General features: G+C 44.8%; 1 protein-coding gene across 1 annotated transcript; it reads left to right on the forward strand.

Moving 5' to 3' along the window:
• Nucleotides 1–11,097: 11,097 nt before the first annotated feature.
• On the forward strand, nt 11,098–18,196 carry LOC311103721 (E3 SUMO-protein ligase CBX4-like; the record flags this gene model as incomplete). The annotated part of the gene is made up of 5 exons (XM_084145340.1): nt 11,098–11,505; nt 11,602–11,645; nt 12,432–12,497; nt 15,157–15,223; nt 16,760–18,196. The coding sequence occupies exons 1-5, from the start codon at nt 11,437–11,439 to the stop codon at nt 18,194–18,196; spliced, it is 1,683 nt and encodes a 560-aa protein (XP_084001466.1). The 5' UTR covers nt 11,098–11,436.
• Nucleotides 18,197–20,195: the final 1,999 nt, after the last annotated feature.

The raw sequence follows: 20,195 nt of genomic DNA on the forward strand, positions 1-20,195 counted from the left end.
GCTGGGCTATTGATTTACCATTAAGTTGAATGGGGGAGAAAATCCATACCTCTCCCTTTAAATATCCATCACAGACAGACATGAGACATACAGTATGTCATATAGAAACAATATTGGAGACCTTGTGTGAGTCCCAAATTAAACCATATTCCCTATATAGTGCACTACATTTGACCAGGGCCCTGGTCCAAAGTAGTGCACTATAAAGGGAATAGGGTGCCATTTGGGGTGCACACCATTTGAGAGGCTTGAAATAACTAATGGAATCCTCCTATCCTGGTGAATACCCTCTGTCCTGCTCTAATATACAGTATTTATATCGAAAACACCCATAGCATCGTTATCAATTAAACACTTTCCTGAATAAGACCTTTACAGCTTAAAATGTATCAGCTTTTCATTGCTTACTGTGTAGTGCTTTCTTATTTCTGTGCAGCGGAGGCTGCTGAGGGGAGGACAGCTCATAATAATGGCTGGAATGAAGTCACTGGAATGGTAACCACCACATGGAAACCATGTATTTGATGTGTTTGATACCATTCCATCAACTTCATTCCAGCCATTATTATGAGCCTTCCTCCCCTCAGCAGCCTCCACTGTATCTGTGGTATGTTGTCTCTTTGTCTTGGGAAGCACATTATAAAGCAGGGTCTCTATTGTTGGTCAGCTGGTATATGGATGCCACTGGAAGGGTCTGCTAGGTGAAAGAGGGGACAGATTAACTGAGAGTGACACTTCACTATGGGCCATGACAGTGATTTCTTTCTCTTTTTTTTCTAATGCGTGTTACAAGGTATGTCAGGCTGATGAGTGGCTGAGACACAGACACACACATGCATGTGCACACATAGGCACAAAAGCATGCACATACACACACGCATGGAGAGAGAGAGAGAGAGAGAGAGAGAGAGAGAGAGAGAGAGAGATGCCGTAGGACATCAGCCTCAGGTGTAGGTAAACATGAGAGGAGGAAAGTGGGAGGAAGTACTGACACAGTAAATTTGTGTATTATGTGTGTGTGTGTGGATGTTTACGGTATAAGTACTGTATGTTTATGACACACGAGTCCCACAACGAGAGGGAGAGAGAGAGAGAAAACAAATCCATTCATCCATGTCTTTGTTTCTTGTGTGCCAATCCCAAAACGCAGTGGACTGCAAATTTCTAAATGATTGAAACAAAACGTCAGTCCTCCTACCCCAGCCCTACTGTCTCTATAGATTTAATACAAATCTCTAATCCGCATTGTGCTCTTTGCCCAAATAAGAAAGCCAGTCTTATCTCTGGACCATTCTTCTGAACTCCTCTTTGCTTTCCCAGAAGCCAATCAAAATCCAGTATGATATAAAAAAAAATCAGCAGGGCGGGAGCCAGAGTGACTGAATTTCCATATAGATAGGCCGGCACATTAAACTTGTCTGTCTGCCTCCTCTCTTCTCCCCTCCACCCTTCCTCTTATTACACTTGCTCTTTTCATCTACATCATCGACTTCTAACATCCAGCCGCTCTCGCTGTCTATTCTATCTGGCCAGACAGTTGATTGTTTTTGATCCGCCACTGACCTCTCATATCCACTATAGAGTAAACCAGGTTGTGATATATATACCTGCTGGTTTGTTGTGTTGACTTGGAGACACGGTGTGGGCTGCGCTTGATGTTGTTATTGTTGTATGTTAGAGGTCTCTTGGAAAGAGAGAGAGAGAGACTATTGTAAATTAAAATGCAATTAAAACAAGCAAAGGGGGAAGATGGAGGGGGAAGACAACAAGGATTATAAGCACTCAGCCAAAGACGACGGGCCTAGCTACGCCACTCATCATTAACATAATAGGAGCCAGGAAGAGGAAGTGAATCTGAAGAAAGAGCTCTGGTTACGGGATGTCAGCCTGCGACACTAATGAATGGACCCACTCCATGTTACAAGAACAAAGAGACAGTGGGCTGTAGTTCATAAAGATGAAACCACGTCTTAACGGTCAAACATACATTGCCTCACAACTGGCCTGGGAAACTGCATTTGCTACATAGGTATCACTGAGGGCAGTAGTCTGTATCTATTCATTCTATAGTTGTGTGTTATGCCTGTTCAGTCTCGGCTGTAGACTACAGCCCTGTAGAATCTAGAGATTGCAGCCCAGGCCAGCATAGCTCGATACAGTATTGACACGGCTGCTGCAGCGGATTCCACCACACACACCCTACTAGACCCCCCACCCCATCCCCGGGGAGCATGGCACTCTCTATCAGCCCCCCTCCCAGCTCTCCCTCACTCCCACCCACACACCCCCTGCACAGACTCCTGGGTATGGGAGTAGAGGGGGGTCGCAGGAGGGGTGGAGTGTTAGGGGTGGAGGGGGGGGTGACTGAGCAAGCCCCACACGACGACAGGCAGGCAGGGAGGAAAGTGAGGCAGCCCACCCTCATAGAGAGCTCCTCTCCATGGACCAGCCGCCCACGACAACAATGGGCCTGACAAAGACACTGGAGGAGGAATTTCCACTCCCCTCCTGCATTAATACACACAGCCCATACAGCCTGATGCAGAGGCTGTAGGCTGCATTAAAGGTCGAATGTAGACGTTTTTCTCTAATATCAAATCATTTCTGGGTAACAATTAAGTTCCTTACTGTGATTGTTTTCAATTAAAATGGTCAAAAAGAAACACAAATAGCTTCTTAGCAAAGAGCAATTTCTCAAGCAAGAATTTTGCTAGGACTATCCGGGAGTGGTCTGAGTGGGGAGGGGGAAACTGAAAATTAACTGTTATTGGCAGAGAGGTTTGGAACTCGCTTTCTTATTTGTCTATTAACTAATTTACAGGCATCACTGTAACTCCATCCCACCAAAACAGCTGAAATTTCAGGAGGTCTTTTCAAACAGCTCTTACACAATTTCACAGTATCATTCCAACATCATAGTGTGGAAATATATATAAAACACAGGAAAACCACGTTTTTGACTGCGCTGGGCCTTTAAAATGTTAGGCGCGCCAAGATTAATTGGATACTAATGGCTTTCATTTGTTAACATTATCATAATTGAACATATGTCAGAAACAAACCAAGATGAAGGGAGATAGCTGCATTAAAATCCCAATGCTAGGAGATTTAAAATGACCAGCTGTATTATCATATCATTACATTTACATCATTTAGCAGACGCTCTTATCTAGAGCGACTTACAAATTGGTACATTCACCTTATAGCCAGTGGGATAGCCACTTTACAAGGTTTTTTTTTTTTTTTTGGGGGGGGGGTAGAAGGATTACTTTATCCTATCCCAGGTATTCCTTAAAGAGGTGTGGTTTCAAATGTCTCCGGAAGGTGGTGAGTGACTCCGCTGTCCTGGCGTCGTGAGGGAGCGTGTTCCACCATTGGGGTGCCAGAGCAGCGAACAGTTTTGACTGGGCTGAGCGGGAACTGTGCTTCCGCAGAGGTAGGGGAGCCAGCAGGCCAGAGGTGGATGAACGCAATGCCCTCGTTTGGGTGTAGGGACTGATCAGAGCCTGAAGGTATGGAGGTGCCGTTCCCCTTACAGCTCCGTAGGCAAGCACCATGGTCTTGTAGCAGATGCGAGCTTCAACTGGAAGCCAGTGGAGTGTGCGGAGGAGCGGGGTGACGTGAGAGAACTTGGGAAGGTTGAACACCAGACGGGCTGCGGCATTCTGGATGAGTTGTAGGGGTTTAATGGCACAGGCAGGGAGCCCAGCCAACAGCGAGTTGCAGTAATCCAGACGGGAGATGACAAGTGCCTGGATTAGGACCTGTGCCGCTTCCTGTGTAAGGCAGGGTCGTACTCTCCAAATGTTGTAGAGCATGAACCTACAGGATCGGGTCACCGCCTTGATGTTAGCGGAGAACGACAGGGTGTTGTCCAGGGTCACGCCAAGGCTCTTCGCACTCTGGGAGGAGGACACAACGGAGTTGTCAACCGTGATGGCGAGATCATGGAACGGGCAGTCCTTCCCCGGGAGGAAGAGCAGCTCCGTCTTGCCAAGGTTCAGCTTGAGGTGGTGATCCGTCATCCATACTGATATGTCTGCCAGACATGCAGAGATGCGATTTGCCACCTGGTTATCAGAAGGGGGAAAGGAGAAGATTAGTTGTGTGTCGTCTGCGTAGCAATGATAGGAGAGGCCATGTGAGGATATGACAGAGCCAAGTGACTTGGTGTATAGCGAGAATAGGAGAGGGCCTAGAACTGAGCCCTGGGGGACACCAGTGGTGAGAGCACGTGGTGCGGAGACAGCTTCTCGCCACGCCACTTGGTAGGAGCGACCGGTCAGGTAGGACGCAATCCAAGAGTGAGCCGCGCCGGAGATGCCCAGCTCGGAGAGGGTGGAGAGGAGGATCTGATGGTTCACAGTATCAAAGGCAGCAGACAGGTCTAGAAGGACAAGAGCAGAGGAGAGAAAGTTAGCTTTAGCAGTGCGGAGAGCCTCCGTGACACAGAGAAGAGCAGTCTCAGTTGAATGACCAGTCTTGAAACCTGACTGGTTTGGATCAAGAAGGTCATTCTGAGAGAGATAGCAAGAGAGTTGGCTAAAGACGGCACGCTCAATAGTTTTGGAGAGAAAAGAAATAAGGGATACTGGTCTGTAGTTGTTGACATCAGAGGGATCGAGTGTTGGTTTTTTGAGAAGGGGTGCAACCCTCGCTCTCTTGAAGACGGAAGGGACATAGCCAGCGGTCAAGGATGAGTTGATCAGCGAGGTGAGGTAAGGGAGAAGGTCACCGGAGATGGTCTGGAGAAGAGAGGAGGGGATAGGGTCAAGCGGGCAGGTTGTTGGGCGGCCGGCCGTCACAAGTCGCAAGATTTTATCTGGAGAGAGAGGGGAGAAAGAAGTCAAAGCATAGGGTAGGGCAGTGTGAGCAGGACCAGCAGTGTCATTTGACTTAACAAACGAGGATCGGATGTCGTCAACCTTCTTTTCAAAATGGTTGACGAAGTCATCCACAGTTGGGGGGGGGGGGGGGGGGAGGATTCAGCAGGGAGGAGAAGGTGGCAAAGAGCTTCCTAGGGTTAGAGGCAGATGCTTGGAATTTAGAGTGGTAGAAAGTGGCCTTAGCAGCAGAAACAGATGAAGAAAATGTAGAGAGGAGGGAGTGAAAAGATGCCAGGTCCGTAGGGAGTCTAGTTTTCCTCCATTTCCGCTCGGCTGCCCGGAGCCCTGTTCTGTGAGCTCGCAATGACTCATCATGCCACGGAGCTGGAGGGGAGGACCGAGCCGGCCGGGAGGATAGGGGACATAGAGAGTCAAAGGATGCAGAAAGGGAGGAGAGGAGGGTTGAGGAGACAGAATCAGGAGATTGGAGGGAGAAGGATTGAGCAGAGGGAAGAGATGATAGGATGGAAGAGGAGAGAGTAGCGGGAGAGAGAGAGCGAAGGTTGCAACGGCGCATTACCATCTGAGTAGGGGCAGAGTGAGTAGTGTTGGAGGAGAGCGAGAGAGAAAAGGATGCAAAGTAGTGGTCGGAGACATAGAGGGGAGTTGCAGTGAGATTAGTAGAAGAACAGCATCTAGTAAAGATGAAGTCAAGCGTATTGCCTGCCTTGTGAGTAGGGGGGGACGGTGAGAGGGTGAGGTCAAAAGAGGAGAGGAGTGGAAAGAAGGAGGCAGAGAGAAATTAGTCAAAGGTAGACGTAGGGAGGTTGAAGTCCCCCAGAACTGTGAGGGGTGAGCCATCCTCAGGAAAGGAACTTATCAAGGCGTCAAGCTCATTGATGAACTCTCCAAGGGAACCTGGAGGGCGATAAATTAATTAATTAAATGACAAGGATGTTAAGCTTAAATGGGCTAGTGACTGTGACAGCATGGAATTCAAATGAGGAGATAGACAGATGGGTCAGGGGAAAAATAGAGAATGTCCACTTGGGAGAGATGAGGATTCCTGTGCCACCACCCCGCTGACCAGATGCTCTTGGGGTATGCGAGAACACATGGTCAGACGAGAGAGCAGTAGGAGTAGCAGTGTTTTCAGTGGTAATCCATGTTTCCGTCAGCGCCAAGAAGTCGAGGGACTGGAGGGTATCATAGGCTGAGATGAACTCTGCCTTGTTGGCAGCAGAACGGCAGTTCCAGAGGCTGCCTGAGACCTGGAACTCCACGTGGGTGGTGCGTGCAGGGACCACCAGGTTAGAGAGGCAGCAGCCACGTGGTGTGAGGCGTTTGTATAGCCTGTGCGGAGAGGAGAGAACAGGGATAGACAGAGGCATAGTTGACAGGCTACAGAAAATGGCTATTCTCTCTGTATCATTTGCAATGAATTCATATAGGTTTACTTGGCATGTTCTACTGTGACAGAATTTATCAAAAAGAATGCAGTGATTACAAGGCATTGATTATGCTTTTTTCCAAGCGTGCAAACAAAATCACATCCTTCCCCATAATAGAGATGCTAATTCAACAAGGCTTGGAATAAGCAAAACCGCATTGTTGAAAAACCAAGTAATTCAAGGTTGCCAGATATACAGCTTGAATAATCTCAAACGGCATTCTCATAGAGGGATAACGTCCCCTACTAATTGTGTGTCTCCCCCTCTCCCTGCCACATCAGCCTGGTTGATAGGGGGGCTTAATGACCGCCCACTGAGCTGTAGGGCCCTCTTAACATTTTTGTAATACCCCCCCCCCCCCCCCCCCCCCCCCCTCCTTCTACCCCTCTACCCCTCCACTCTGTCCCCTCATCCAATCCTCTTTTCTTCCATCTTTCTGAGAGGGATGAATCAGATGCTTGGCTGAGCAATGCAAGCATCCGCTGTGGTCCTGCTGCTGTTACTGCTGCTGCTGCCTCTCTCTCTCTCTCTCTCTCTCTCTCTTTCTCTCTCATATCTCTCTCTCTCTTTCTTTCTCTCTCTCTTTCTCTTTCTCTCTCATCTCTCTCTTTCTCTCTTTCTCTCTCTTTCTCTCTCATCTCTCTTTTTCTCTCCTCTTTCCCTCCTCCCATCCCTCCATTTCTAATCCTCTTCTCCTTCTCTTTTTGACATTCCCTGTCCCTCTCTTTACCCTCTTCACTCTCTCCTCTTTCTATTTTCTTCTCTCCCTCTTCTGCCCCACCATGCCCCGCCACCCAGATCTCTCCATTTCCCCAGTTGGTACTGTCGGGCACGGCGAGTGCCAAGCCCTCTCTAAGCGGACACCATTTTGTGGGTTGGATGATTATACAGGCAGGCTGTGAGAGAGAGGCTAAGAGCGGGAGAGAGAGAGAGGCTCTGGGATGAGGCTGTGTAAAGGTCACAGTCTGGGATCTCACCCAGCATCTCTCTCCTCACCGCCTCATGACTCCCCACGGTGAGGGGAGCATAGATCACAGTTTAGCCTGACCCTGGGCCCTGCTGAACACACACAGATACACATACACTTGCACACAGGAACACATACACACACACACACATATACACACACCTCTTTCTCTTTCTCGATCTCTTTTACTCTCTCACTTCCTGGAGATCTGCAGGCCTCTCTTGCCATCTGAGGTATATTGAAGGTCTACAACCCAGTGCAAATGTAGATAAGTAATAATGAAATGCAACATATGAGACTACAGCATTTGTATATTCTATTAAGTATGTTCCTGCACAGAGACTTAGCCCAGTATGATAAACAGTGGTAAACCATCAGTAATTTCATTAAATAGCACAGTGCTTCCACCATCCATTCTATGATAAATGAGCTACCCATGGGATGATGGAACAAAAGGCTTCTACATTCTAACCCAGGCCCATGTATGTGCATGCATATCTAACATTTGTTTTCTGTAACACCTTCACCAACATGCCAACAGGAGTTGCAATCCCCCATTTTGACCATCATATCTGATAGCTTAACAATAGCAGAAATGTAGCAGAAATGTTTTACATTTTTAGAACATGTGCATTGCTCATTTGAAAAAATGTATTCTGTATTTTTGGCTCGGCTGTTGTGTCTATTTTACAGTTGCTTTACACTACAACAACTATGTATTTTGTGTCCCAGACTTGAGAAGTTAGTGTGAATAATATAACCTATTAATTGTGGGTAAAAATCGTCCACGGTTCTTACAAGATTGCATACTTTACCTGGTCACAAATAGACACAACTTATATAGACTTAGTCTATGAATGTATTTTATGGAGAAACTTTGAGATACACTGCGAGCAGCATTGCCACATTATACCTACCGTTTTACGCATAGGCCTATTCCGGCTGTAGAGAGTGCAATTATCTGTTTAAAAACTCTAATCAATTAAAGTTATATTTTTGTTCAATTGCTTCTTTCATAACTCGAACTGTGGCCTATAATTATTTTACAATGTTTAGATTCAACACGGCCAAATGCTCTCTATAAAATAAACCATGTGGTGCTATTGAAACACTGTCAGAAAGTTGGAATGGAAGGCCTACTATCTTCATTACACATCCAACAACATTAATTAGAAATTGTTGTATTTAGGCATCCTAATCCTTTATTAGTCGGAATGAACAATCGAAGTTGATTGCCTTTACCTAAAACTATTGGCACAGCTATTGACTAGAGATGCATCAGAGCCTGGAGCCAAACCAGTGAGTTTTTGCACCTGTGTGTTCAGAGATGGATATAATGGTCATATGGGTCGAGAACAACATTGGCTATAGGCCTACATGGCGGGAAACGTTGAATGTAATCAAGGTGTGAGAAAATCAATTAAAACAGTCTACTTGCAAATGTTCAACCACACCCAAATGATTACCAATTCTCGCAGGGTTGATAGGTTGGTTGATTTAGCCTATACCTGAATTCTCACAGCCTAGAGTAGTTTGTGAGTCTGTAATAGGGTTTATTAAATGGGGGGACATTTGTTTAACTTGAAAACAAAAACTATAAGATTAAACCATATCACTTAGTTTAAACAGACAAATGCCCTCTGAAACAAGAATGTATTATGCGCAATGCGTTTCTAAGCCTATTTTAATAGGATCGTTCGTTTCTGTTCAGTGGTGATTATACAAGGTTAGTGTGTAGACATTCTATGTGGTTGTGCTGAGTTGGATGTTTGTATCGACGTGAGAGGCAACACAAAAATGCACTTGCAACATTCCATCAAACTCTTATCGGGAAAAAGTCGGCAGCAGCATTACAGAATGGCTGCGTCAGGAGAAGCCAATGCAAAATGAATGCTCCATTCAATGTGTCATAAAATCATCCCTACTAAAATGACTTCATGGAAGGGGAATGAATGCATGTAACCTACTACTATATACAATTTAACAGCCATTGAGAAATAACACCTCTAAATTATAGATATCGTCTTCACTCCACGGCTTCATGTTGCCTTCAGCCATGCATTTCGTTTCTAAAACGCTTAACTAATAAGACAGGAAATTCGCAAACGATAGGAATGCGTGAGCTCTACCTATGACATTTAATTATGGGCTGTATTGGCTCTATAGTCCCAGTTAAATTGTCTTTCGCTCCGAATGCTGTTGCTAAGGGAGCAGGGCGTATTCGCTCTCTGACCGCAGTTGAAGGGCAAATGAAAACCGTGAATATGATCCAAATCCGTCGTTTTAATGACCGCTTTTACGGCAGGCGGTATCAAGAAGTCGGCCAGTATGTATTTCGAGTGTGAAATATGGCTTTTAATTAGTACACCGTGTGATATTACGCTTGTTTCTATCCATTACCTTATAAGGAAGGGCAGCGCTGTATCGTGCCTGGTTGCAATAGGCTGGCGGTTGCCGCTCTATGGAAGATCGTGCATTAACCCTTGTTGTGCTGAATTATAGTTGAGAGGGAAGAGCTTTATGTGTCAGAATACTTCGTATTTTGGTGTTGATTTCTCGATTTACCCCTCGTCTAATCGTTTCGAGGTAGACCAGATAAAAATATATCACCATTGCGGCTGGTACACCAAATGCGAAATGGTGTTATCGGTCGTCTAATCAATCATTAATTTCCTACAAACGAGTAGCCTAAATATTAATGGCACAACTATTAAACGAAGTAGTACCCGACACAGCAGGGTAGCATATGAAGTTGCTTTACTATAGCTTGCATCTTTCTGGACATGCATTGAAATAGCCTATTGAAAGATTATTGAATTCAATTTTCAGAGAGCACATTTAGCCATATATGGCTAATATACGCCTAAAGTTGGCCAAAATATGGATTGCAGCAGCCGTCTGGTGTCTATCAATCTTCAAATGGCATTTGTGAACGCCCGGAGCATATGAAACTGGTTTCGGTGTAGAGTAGCCTAGTGCATGACCTAGATATTTGGTAACCTCATAACCAATAGGCTCTCCACATTTTCAAATACTTCATGCAGGCTACTGCATTGAATATGATCCTGAAAGTCAAAAGGTAAAGTCAATAGGCAGCTTATGGTCGTCGGTGAAGAACATGACGCATAGCCTAGCCTACGGGGGTCGCATTAAAACAATGCCACTGAATGCCGCTCTTCATTGAATCGTGCCATTTCCTTTAGGAAACCTTAAAATATTACACAATTACCCTTTGAATAATGTAAGTTATTCAAAATTTTCAGCATCCACAACGACACGTTTTATATAATGCTGAAGGTTGACAAGTGTTGTCCCACTGACCAATTTCGGCTCTTAGGCTACATTATGAAAACGCTTTGATAACGTATTTTGCATCTATTACATTTAGAGACACGGTCATCGTATCGACAGGCTCTTATGTGCCCAAAATTCGGAGAAGACTTTGCACCTGCGCCTTCTATTCTATTCGCAGCAAATTGATGATACAATTTGACAACTATAATTTTTTTGGGAAAATAGACTATAAAGCATCAATACCATGTTATGCACCTATGAAAAGTCCTAAACATGAAAAAAAAATTCAAACTAAAAATGTTGTATTTTCTTTTTCTAAATGGCGTTGGAAGATTCCAATCCAACATACATCTTGAGCTGATCGAATGAAACTGGTATAGGACACATCTTTTGTCAACAAGGGTATTGTTTGCCCGTGGATGTAAATTATACGGTAATGGTTTTATTATTTCCATAGCTGCATGTCTCTTGCAGTCCAACTCTGCTCCACACACACGGAGAGGGGACAAACCTCTGCCTTTCACCTCCCCCTCTTCGCTCTGACGTCATGTGCATGGCTATTGCATGAAGTGTTCTTGCAGCCCAGCTAGTGTGGACTGTGGATATCTTTCTGCTTACTGCCTGCGAAGCAGGACCCTGCGAGAGAGTGTGTGTGTGTGTGTGTGTGTGTGTGTGAGAGAGAGAGAGAGAGAGAGAGAGAGAGAGAGAGAGAGAGAGAGAGAGAGAGAGAGAGAGAGAGAGAGAGAGAGAGAAGGAGCGAAAGAGAGGAGTGGAGGAGGGAATACAATTTGGTTTCTGATAACTGGAAAACTACCAAAGGAGAGAACGCACCGAGTGAACGAAGGCATCAACCGTTCTTATTTCGACGTTCGTTCGCTTCAAAAGGATTCAAGCCAGAATGGAGCTACCTGCCGCCGGAGAGCACGTCTTTGCGGTGGAGGGCATCGAAAAGAAGCGCATTCGGAAGGTAAAACTTCTCACCAATGCACATTTCAATAGCGTTGAGCTCAATTAGAATGTTATCGGTTTTCTCACCAAATCTCTCTCCTCCATTCTCCTACAGGGCAAAATAGAATACCTGGTAAAGTGGAGAGGGTGGTCTCCCAAGTAAGTGTGAAACATTGAATTGCGCATATTATTTTAAATGCTCGGACACAATATAGTACCCATAGGTGGATTCTGCAGGCAGCAACCTATTTTGTTTTTCTACAAAAAAATCCTCGGTCGAAAGGCAGCAATGGGGACGCGCGCGCGCGCTGAAGAGAGATAGAGGGGAGTATAGAGAGCGAGAAAGAGAGAGAGGGCGATACGGATGCCTTCACTAATTTATGCGAGGGAAGGGGGTAGGCACAGCCATGTAATCCCGTTTTAATTATTGCTGCACTGCCAGCAAATTTACGAGACAGTGGTGTTAAAATGGCCGACTGTAACTCGGTGCACAGTGCAAAGATTATTGGTTTTATACCGTTCGCGTTTGGATAGAGCAGGGACCCTACCCTGTATTTTGAATTGTGTACTGCTCTCTCTCTCTCTCTCTCTCTGTCTCTCTCTCTCTTGCGTAGACTACTTGAGACATACCCAGGGTTATTTGGGGTATTTGGCAGGCATGATCCGCATTTGTTTTGGAATGGGCTTCCCTTGCCAGACATAGTGAATCATCCCAGAGATGAACCCATTACTAGGCTATAACACATTTTTGGAACATGCTGGTGGATAGGCTACTTTACGCATGAAGACAATTGCAACAACATTGTAGGCTAGAGTCAAGAACAGAATGTAATTCATAACCCATAATATATTGAGAGACAACCTTAGCCTCTATATTGTAAAAGGGAATAGCCTATGTTGTTTTTCTCAACATGAATTACACATGTTTTTCTGTTCTTTCTACAGATACAACACATGGGAACCGGAGGAAAACATCCTTGACCCGCGCCTTCTCGTGGCGTTCCAAAACAGGTGAGAGTCTTTGGATATGGCCTAGCAGCCTCGAGTTGAGTCATGACCTTATATGGTCACGAGAGGAGGGGGGCGGTGGGTAGCAACGCATGTTATTCATACGCCACACAGCCTCCCATGGGGGATGTGTTTGAATGTTGGGAGAACTCCAAAGACACGCTTATGGATTGATTAGATACGCGCACGTGTGCATAGTTTTAGTATTAAATTCTGCATTCTGCATTTTAATAGCCTAGACTACCTCATGGCTTGTTGTCATGGTCTGGTCTCAAGGAGTCCATGCTTCGCTGCATGGCAGTTAATATAGGCTAGTCCAATGCAATGAACTGCTACATTTTCACAAAATAAACTGAGGAAGTTGTTGTAATTAGACATTCGGTGTGAGGTTGTCCATCAATAAACGATGTAAATATACGTATGAAGTCAATATCCTTCATTAGCAATATTCATATAGGCCTAATTTACGAGAGTACGGGCCTATTGTGTAGCCTAGTACAATCAAAGACTTGGGCTGCTGTCAAAAGTGAGCAAGTCGTGCAGGTGCAGGAAATAACGGCGATGGGATGCTATTGTGAAGAAACTACGCATTTGCCCATATAGGCCTAGTAGTATTTTGGTGGTCTGGTCCCTGGGAGTCAATTCATGAATATATCATTGTGAAAGTCCATACAATGACAAAACCACTCTTGTGTAGTCCTAAACATGGGCTGATTTCAACAATTAGCCTTAAGATTCAGGCGACGAATGATTAGGACTATCGGTTGGCTACATTCAAACGCAATGGGATATTTTAAACCACATTTTATTTCATAACTATTGATCGGAATAATCTTTGTATTAGCTAAAAGCTTTGGAGTATTTACAATAGTTGATTATAAGCAAGGCTGCATAAAAGTATTATGTCTGTGCGAAAGCCTATAGGGCTTAAACAATTTTGCGCAGCAAATTCACAAATAGCCTACATCACATGCAATACTTGACCACGTATGTCGCAGTCATTTCACTCCAACAATGTATCACATGAGCATTGCGTGGTGCAGGCGGCTGGTCTCTCTCTCATCCACGGGATAACCTAGGCTACCCGCCCCATAGGCCACCACCACTCCGTGTTTCACGTCGGTGTGGGGACAGGGAGATACATAGAAGGCTGAAGGCCTAAAGGACGGGGGATGGGTATCACATTTATGGAAACCGTGATTGACATCCTCTGCTCTCCGCCATTTCCAGTGGGTGACCTCATATTCTCCAGTCCTCCGGCGGCCTTGTGTGTGTCTGGGCTGGACGGTCGGCCTCAGAGCGCTGCCTCTGCGCTGTGTGGGGAGGGAAGGCCTGTGTGTTCGGCTCGCTCTGCTCTCGTCCCGGGGGATGGGGGAGGGGAATCGACATGGGAGGTTGCAATTGCCAAATCTTCTGTAAATGGAGGTTGCCCCGCTGGACGTCTCCGGTGTAAAATCACACCACGTTATTGCTTTATGATGCAGAAAGTTCACGGGGACAGGCCGTGTCACCACGAGTTTGCTCAGTGTTTTGCTTACACACTCATACTGTAGCATAGTATGCCTACTACATTAATGCTGTGTGTTAGCCACATGCGCTAATGCGCAGCAGTGTGGGTGCGTCGAGTCCAGCTGCCACTGGGCTAGTGGGTTATATTTACGAGCATGTTATGACTCAAGGCCTCAACTAGGGAGCAATTATTTCATATGGACATGACTGTGCATATGATCACCACAGAAGAATAACGTCCTGCACACCTCTCTCCTTCGAGAGTTTTGTAAACCCAAACAAATATAATGTTATTCTTGGTAGGCTATAGTTCTCTGGAATGTAGTTATTCATTCATTTATTCAGTGAGTGTAATTTACTCGGGAATACAACCCAATATATTCAAATGTACATAGTTAATAATCGACTATTGTGTTCACCTAATCTTTATGCAGGCTAGATGCTGTTGTGTTGCAGTTATTTCATTTTCAGTAAACCCTACTTCAACCTTGTATTTATTCAATTTCATGCACACCTTGTCACCTAATCTTTATGCAGGGTAGATGCTGTTATGTTGCAGTTATTTCATTTTCAGTAAACCCCACTTCAACCTTGTATTTATTCAATTTCATACACACCTTGTGACCCTAATTAGGATTTGACTGTGACAGAACTATAGGGAGGTGTAAGGACTGGCGGTGGGAGAGGATGTGGAAGAGAGAGGGGGAGATTCTTCCCCTGCTGTAGAACTAATTGAATTCCTTCATTATAATGAGAATATGGAATGATGGGCATATTACTATGGAGAGAGTTATGTAAATACAGACAGACCAGAATGCTTTGCAGCAGGTCACACTCGGGTCTTCATTAGCCTTCAAAATCAAAATTCCACTTTCAACCTTGAAGAGATCCAAATGCATTTAATTTCGGTTTTTGAAAAATTAATTGGTCTAGAGATGCTACGGAATTAGTAATAAGACCAATAGAGGGATATATTTGCAAACTGTGTTTTGTTTGTGCACATGTCTGTCAATATGTGCAGTTCATTAATATGTTGTAAAGCTACCAGTATGCCAATATGTAAAAAAACAAAAACAATGATGACACAAGATTACGTTTCATGCCAACATCCACTCTCATGGTAAATCTATGTTTTTTTCATTATCTTTGACAGAGAGAGACAGGAACAGTTGATGGGATATCGTAAACGTGGACCAAAACCAAAACATCTCTTAGTCCAGGTAACTATCATCATCCCCGCCTTATTGTCCATATTGTTTTTATGTTTAATAGTTCCATTTGTTTCAAAAGAACAGGATTTTCAGTCAGGGATCCCCATTCTGTTGGCATGCCACTGAACTACAGTTGGATGCCACTGAACTGCAGAAAGAGCGAGAGTGAGAGAACAGTAGTTCCTGTGACACACCAGTGTCAGGTGTTTTGGAGATCCCTGTCATTATAGCTGTGGTTATTTTTTGTAGATTTGCATTAGGAGAGAGAGAGGTATGGGGTCCTCCAGCTGGTCTGGCCTACACACTCATCATGAAACCCAGTTTGTTGCCTCAGGCTCTGGAAGTATTGCTTGAGCGCATTCATTTTATTTTATGCTAATGGACACGTGCAAATGGCTGTTTCCCTTTTAAGATTTTTCAATTGTTATTTTCTCTTCCCAAATGAATAACCATGTTGCCTATGGGAAATTTGGTATGCCATTCCATTTTCACGTTCGCAATTTGTTAGCTATAAAATTAGCCTTTTCCAGAATTATTCAAAGCAAAAGTGAAAGAATAACAGAACACAGTTCACAGTTCCCTGAGGTTGAGGTTGAGGATTTTGTATGAACACACTTGGAGCCAGATTTAATTACAAACGGCTAGTGATTTAGAGCCACTGCGTTTATTACTACGAGTTGTCAAGCCTTTAAAGACCCACTCCATAATTAAAAAATAAAAATAAAAATGGCAGCCTTGCCACTTAGTTTGCTACAAAGCTGACGGATAAGGCTGGAGAAATGTAACCACTCTCAAGTTCATAGATGGAGCTATGGAAGCAAGGATTGACAATCCTCAAAAATTTCTGTAAAAAGTGGACCTTTAAGAGACACACCACGTTGCTACAACCACACATGGTTTGACATCAAGGATCAAGCGTGACATGTCTAGTGGCACCTAAGTGACCCTGAGGTCACAGACATAGTGTCTTCCGGCCCTTTCTGAAATAGCATTCTCGTGGCCTGGGGGGGTCATGCATGGGAAGTGGAGAGGGAAGGAGGGGGGAAGGATCAGAGAAGATGGAGGAAGGAATCCCAGGAGGAGAGCACTGACTGGATGCTCTCCTCACACAAAGTTATAGATTGGTTGTCTGTGTCCTTTATGCCAGGGTAGCCAAGGACTAGAATGTCTTAATGGAATGTGCCGATAACATCTGAATCCCAATGTACAAATGTAGCCATTAGCCAAGGCCTGTGTGTTGCATTTAGGCCTACAGTATGTGGATAATTTATGCAATGATATTGTATTCTTGTGCTCCGACAATGTCTTTGAATTGCCCTTGAGGGGATTGATAATGTCCTATTGAATTGGATTGGATTGCTGGCTACGGCTGAGGACTAGTTATGAGAAGCAACACAGCATAAATGTAGACTTATGGTAAATTCCTGCTTGTTGTCTTTTGCCATTTCTATTTCCCTCGTGAGTTAAACCCCAACATTAAAAGATGAAAGGAGTGCTTTCATTTTTCCAGAATAATAACCTTCCAGTGTCTTCCAACTTTTTCAGCTTCCCTCGTTTGCACGAAGATCCAGCATCCCTGCCGGATTCGAGGAGACGTCTCCGGAGGCCGAGAACCACCTCAGGTCAGACCCGATCCAGATGCACCGCTCCCAGCCCCAACAGTACCAGCTGAACAGCAAGAAGCACCACCAGTACCAGCCCAGCAAACAGGAAGTCCCAGCGGACCAGCTAGGCAACGGGAAGAAGAAGTTATTCTATCAGCTCAATAGCAAGAAACACCACCACTACCAGCCTGACCCCAATATGTACAACACCCAATCCGCCAGGCCCAAAGAGGTGGCCAAAGGTCAGGAACCCAGTCCGCCCACCAATCCCAACCCTGGGTGGAACCTGCCACCGGCTCTGCAGCAGAAATGGGTTCGCGACAAAAACACGGGCTGCCTGAGCAAAGTCAAAGACATGACGATGGTGGAGATGATGAAACCAGCGGTGCGCGTCAACGAGGCTGAGAGCGAATGTGCACTGAAGCCCAGCCCAAAGGAGGCAGCCCTACCCAGCGCCGTCAGCAGCAAGATGAAGATAATCAAGAACAAGAACAAGAATGGACGCATCGTCATCGTCATGAGCAAGTACATGGACGGCAACAAGGCTGGGGCCGCCAAGGGTAAACACTCTTCAGACTTGACTGGAGAAGAGAAACCTCAGCACGCCAAGCAGTCAGACAGGACCAAGGTACAGGGGACCACCAATGTCCCTAAAGAGATCTGTAATGCCAGTTCCCCTCCGGCCGCTGAGCATCCCAAGAAACGCTCTCCAGAAGACGGACATTTCTGCAAACCATCGCCCAGCACGGCTGAGGAATACAACACAGAGGTTGCGAGGGGCCAGGCGGACTTACCGGATGATCACCCCCTACAGCTAACCACCAACCCAACCCCTTCCCCCTGGGCGATGGATACTAGCCTCCCCGCCCCTAGCCCTATGGACCAGATCCGGACACTCCCCACCCCAAATAACGACCGCAAGCGCAAGCTCTCCCAACCCGAGGAGGACAGGGGCACGTGTAAAACGTTTCTGAGCTCCAGGAGCATCAGTGTCCCCAGTGCTGTGCCCACTCCGCCCCAGGACAAACCCATGGACCTCCACCTCATTGTCCCCCGCTGGAGCAGCAGTAGCGGGTATGGGTATGAGATTACGGACACCAGCACCAGTCAGGAAGAACCTATGGATCTTAGCTGTTCTAGAACCAGAAAGCAACCTGAACCTGAGCCAGTGCCAGAGCCAGAACCGGAGCCTAAGGACCCAACTCCAGTGGTACAGGAGTCAGAGACAACAACAACGACAACAACAACAGCAACAACAACAGAGGAGGCTGAAGAGGAGCCTGTCTTAAAGTTCTCTCCTTTTATGGGAAACATTGTCATCACTGACATCACCACGAACTGTCTCACGGTCACTTTTAAGGAATACGTTTCTGTTTAACAGTCGCTGAACCAATCGAAACGCAGGACTACTGATTTGACGGCCTTTTAAATATGTGCATATGTAAAAAGAAAGTGAAGATTTGTACATATGGAGATATATAATTTATCATTCAAAATCAATACGTTTCTTATGATGTTTTATACTGCAACTCTTCTGTGATGTGGTAGCCAAGAAAGTGCCCTCATGGATTTCAGTGACTGCATTCAGGTGGATGTAAATTACTAATGAAATGTCCATTATGAAATATCAAGTCACATAGAATAGCTTTTGCTGTTGTAGCTTGATGGTATATACCAAACTTATACACTATTAGAAAAAAGGGTTCCAAAAGGGTTCTTTGGCTGTCCCCATATGAGAACCCTTTCTGGTTCCAAGTAGAACCCTTTTGTGTTCCATGTAGAACCCTCTGTGGAAAGGGTTCTACATGGAACCCAAAAGGGTTCTACCTAGTACCAAAAAGAGTTCTACAAAGTGTTATCCTATGGGGACAGCCGAATAACCCTTTTAGGTTCTAGATAGCACCTTTTTTCTAGGAGTTTAGCCTGAGATGTATGACGTTTTATACATATAGTATATTCTACTTAATAATGGCGGTTATTTTAGTCCATAAGTAGAAGAGGTTGAGTAACTATGGTGATCAAAGATCCGTTTAAAAGCACTTCATTGCATTCACCTATGTGTGTATATTAATTTGTACTATGTACTGTATATGTATTCTCCATATAATTTATACTTATTTCCATTGCTTTACAATCTACTCCAGCCAGGTGTGCTCAGTCTGAGGCTGCTGTGTCATATTTCATGTTGGTGAGTTTTGTTATTGTTTGTGAGTGCAGGAGAAATTAATGGAAGAAGAAATGCAAATATGAATGTTGGGTGTGCCAGGCACCCACAGCGACATTATACAGACCCAGTTTCACCGAGGGGGATACTCTGACATGAGATTGAAGTGAACTTCTGACAAATCCTCCAATGCTCTAATTTGATAACTAGAGTTACACACATATATTTCAACTAACTGAACACCGGTTTCAGCAAACTCTGTCAATCTTAACCATGAGCTGCTACATTGCATGTTTTCCTTTTGAGAAAACAAAGTGTATAACATAACTTGCACTATTGAATTGGACAGTGGCAGGCAGGCAAACCATTTAGGAAATTAGCTCTCAGATGAGTAATGAAGGCCAGAGTTTTCGTTTATCGACTGGGCCATTTTTCCTTTAAGAGAAATTCTGATTTATTGACTTGTGTCCCTAATTAGGTTGATATATTGCATTGGTGTAGACCCCACAGATGGTCTACTAAGACCATACAGCAGGTCTATGTAGGACTATTTGTGGCAGGTCTATGCAGGGCTATTTGTGGCAGGTCTATGTAGGACTATTTTTACATTTAAGTTGACCTTATGACAGGGTGACATTTCACCAGAGGAGGCTGGTGGGATGAGCTATAGGAGGAAAGACTCATTGTAATGGCTGGAATGGAATTAATGGATTGGAGTCAAACACATCAAACATATGGAAACCACATGTTTGACTCCTTTCCATTAATTCAATCCCATCCATTACAATGACCCTGTCCTCCTATAGCTCCTCCCACCAGCCTCCTCTGCATTTCACATATACAGTAGGGGCATTCATCTTAACTTGCGATTGACGCTTGCTTTACAAAGGCCTGATAGATTTACATATATAACTACTATGTCTTTAGCTTATCGAAGCTACCTGGGTTACTAGCCATAGATGTGTATTTTCAGTGTTTCCTAAAACCCATCTCTGTGAAAAATATAAAAGCTAATTGTGAGTCGCTTATGTTTAGAGGCTGGTATTTTGATCCTAACACACATGAACCAATGAGCACAAGCTATTTTGATATTGCTGCTAAAGTGTATGTTAGAGTACTTTCTTCTGTCATTTAAACCTTGTTGGATGTAACCTACTGTACATTACAGTCTAAATTGCCTTCGATGCACACTGAATGCAAAACTATGACGGAT

Source organism: Coregonus lavaretus (genome assembly GCF_964263955.1).
Source record: "Coregonus lavaretus genome assembly, chromosome: 28".
Taxonomy (NCBI): domain Eukaryota; kingdom Metazoa; phylum Chordata; class Actinopteri; order Salmoniformes; family Salmonidae; genus Coregonus; species Coregonus lavaretus.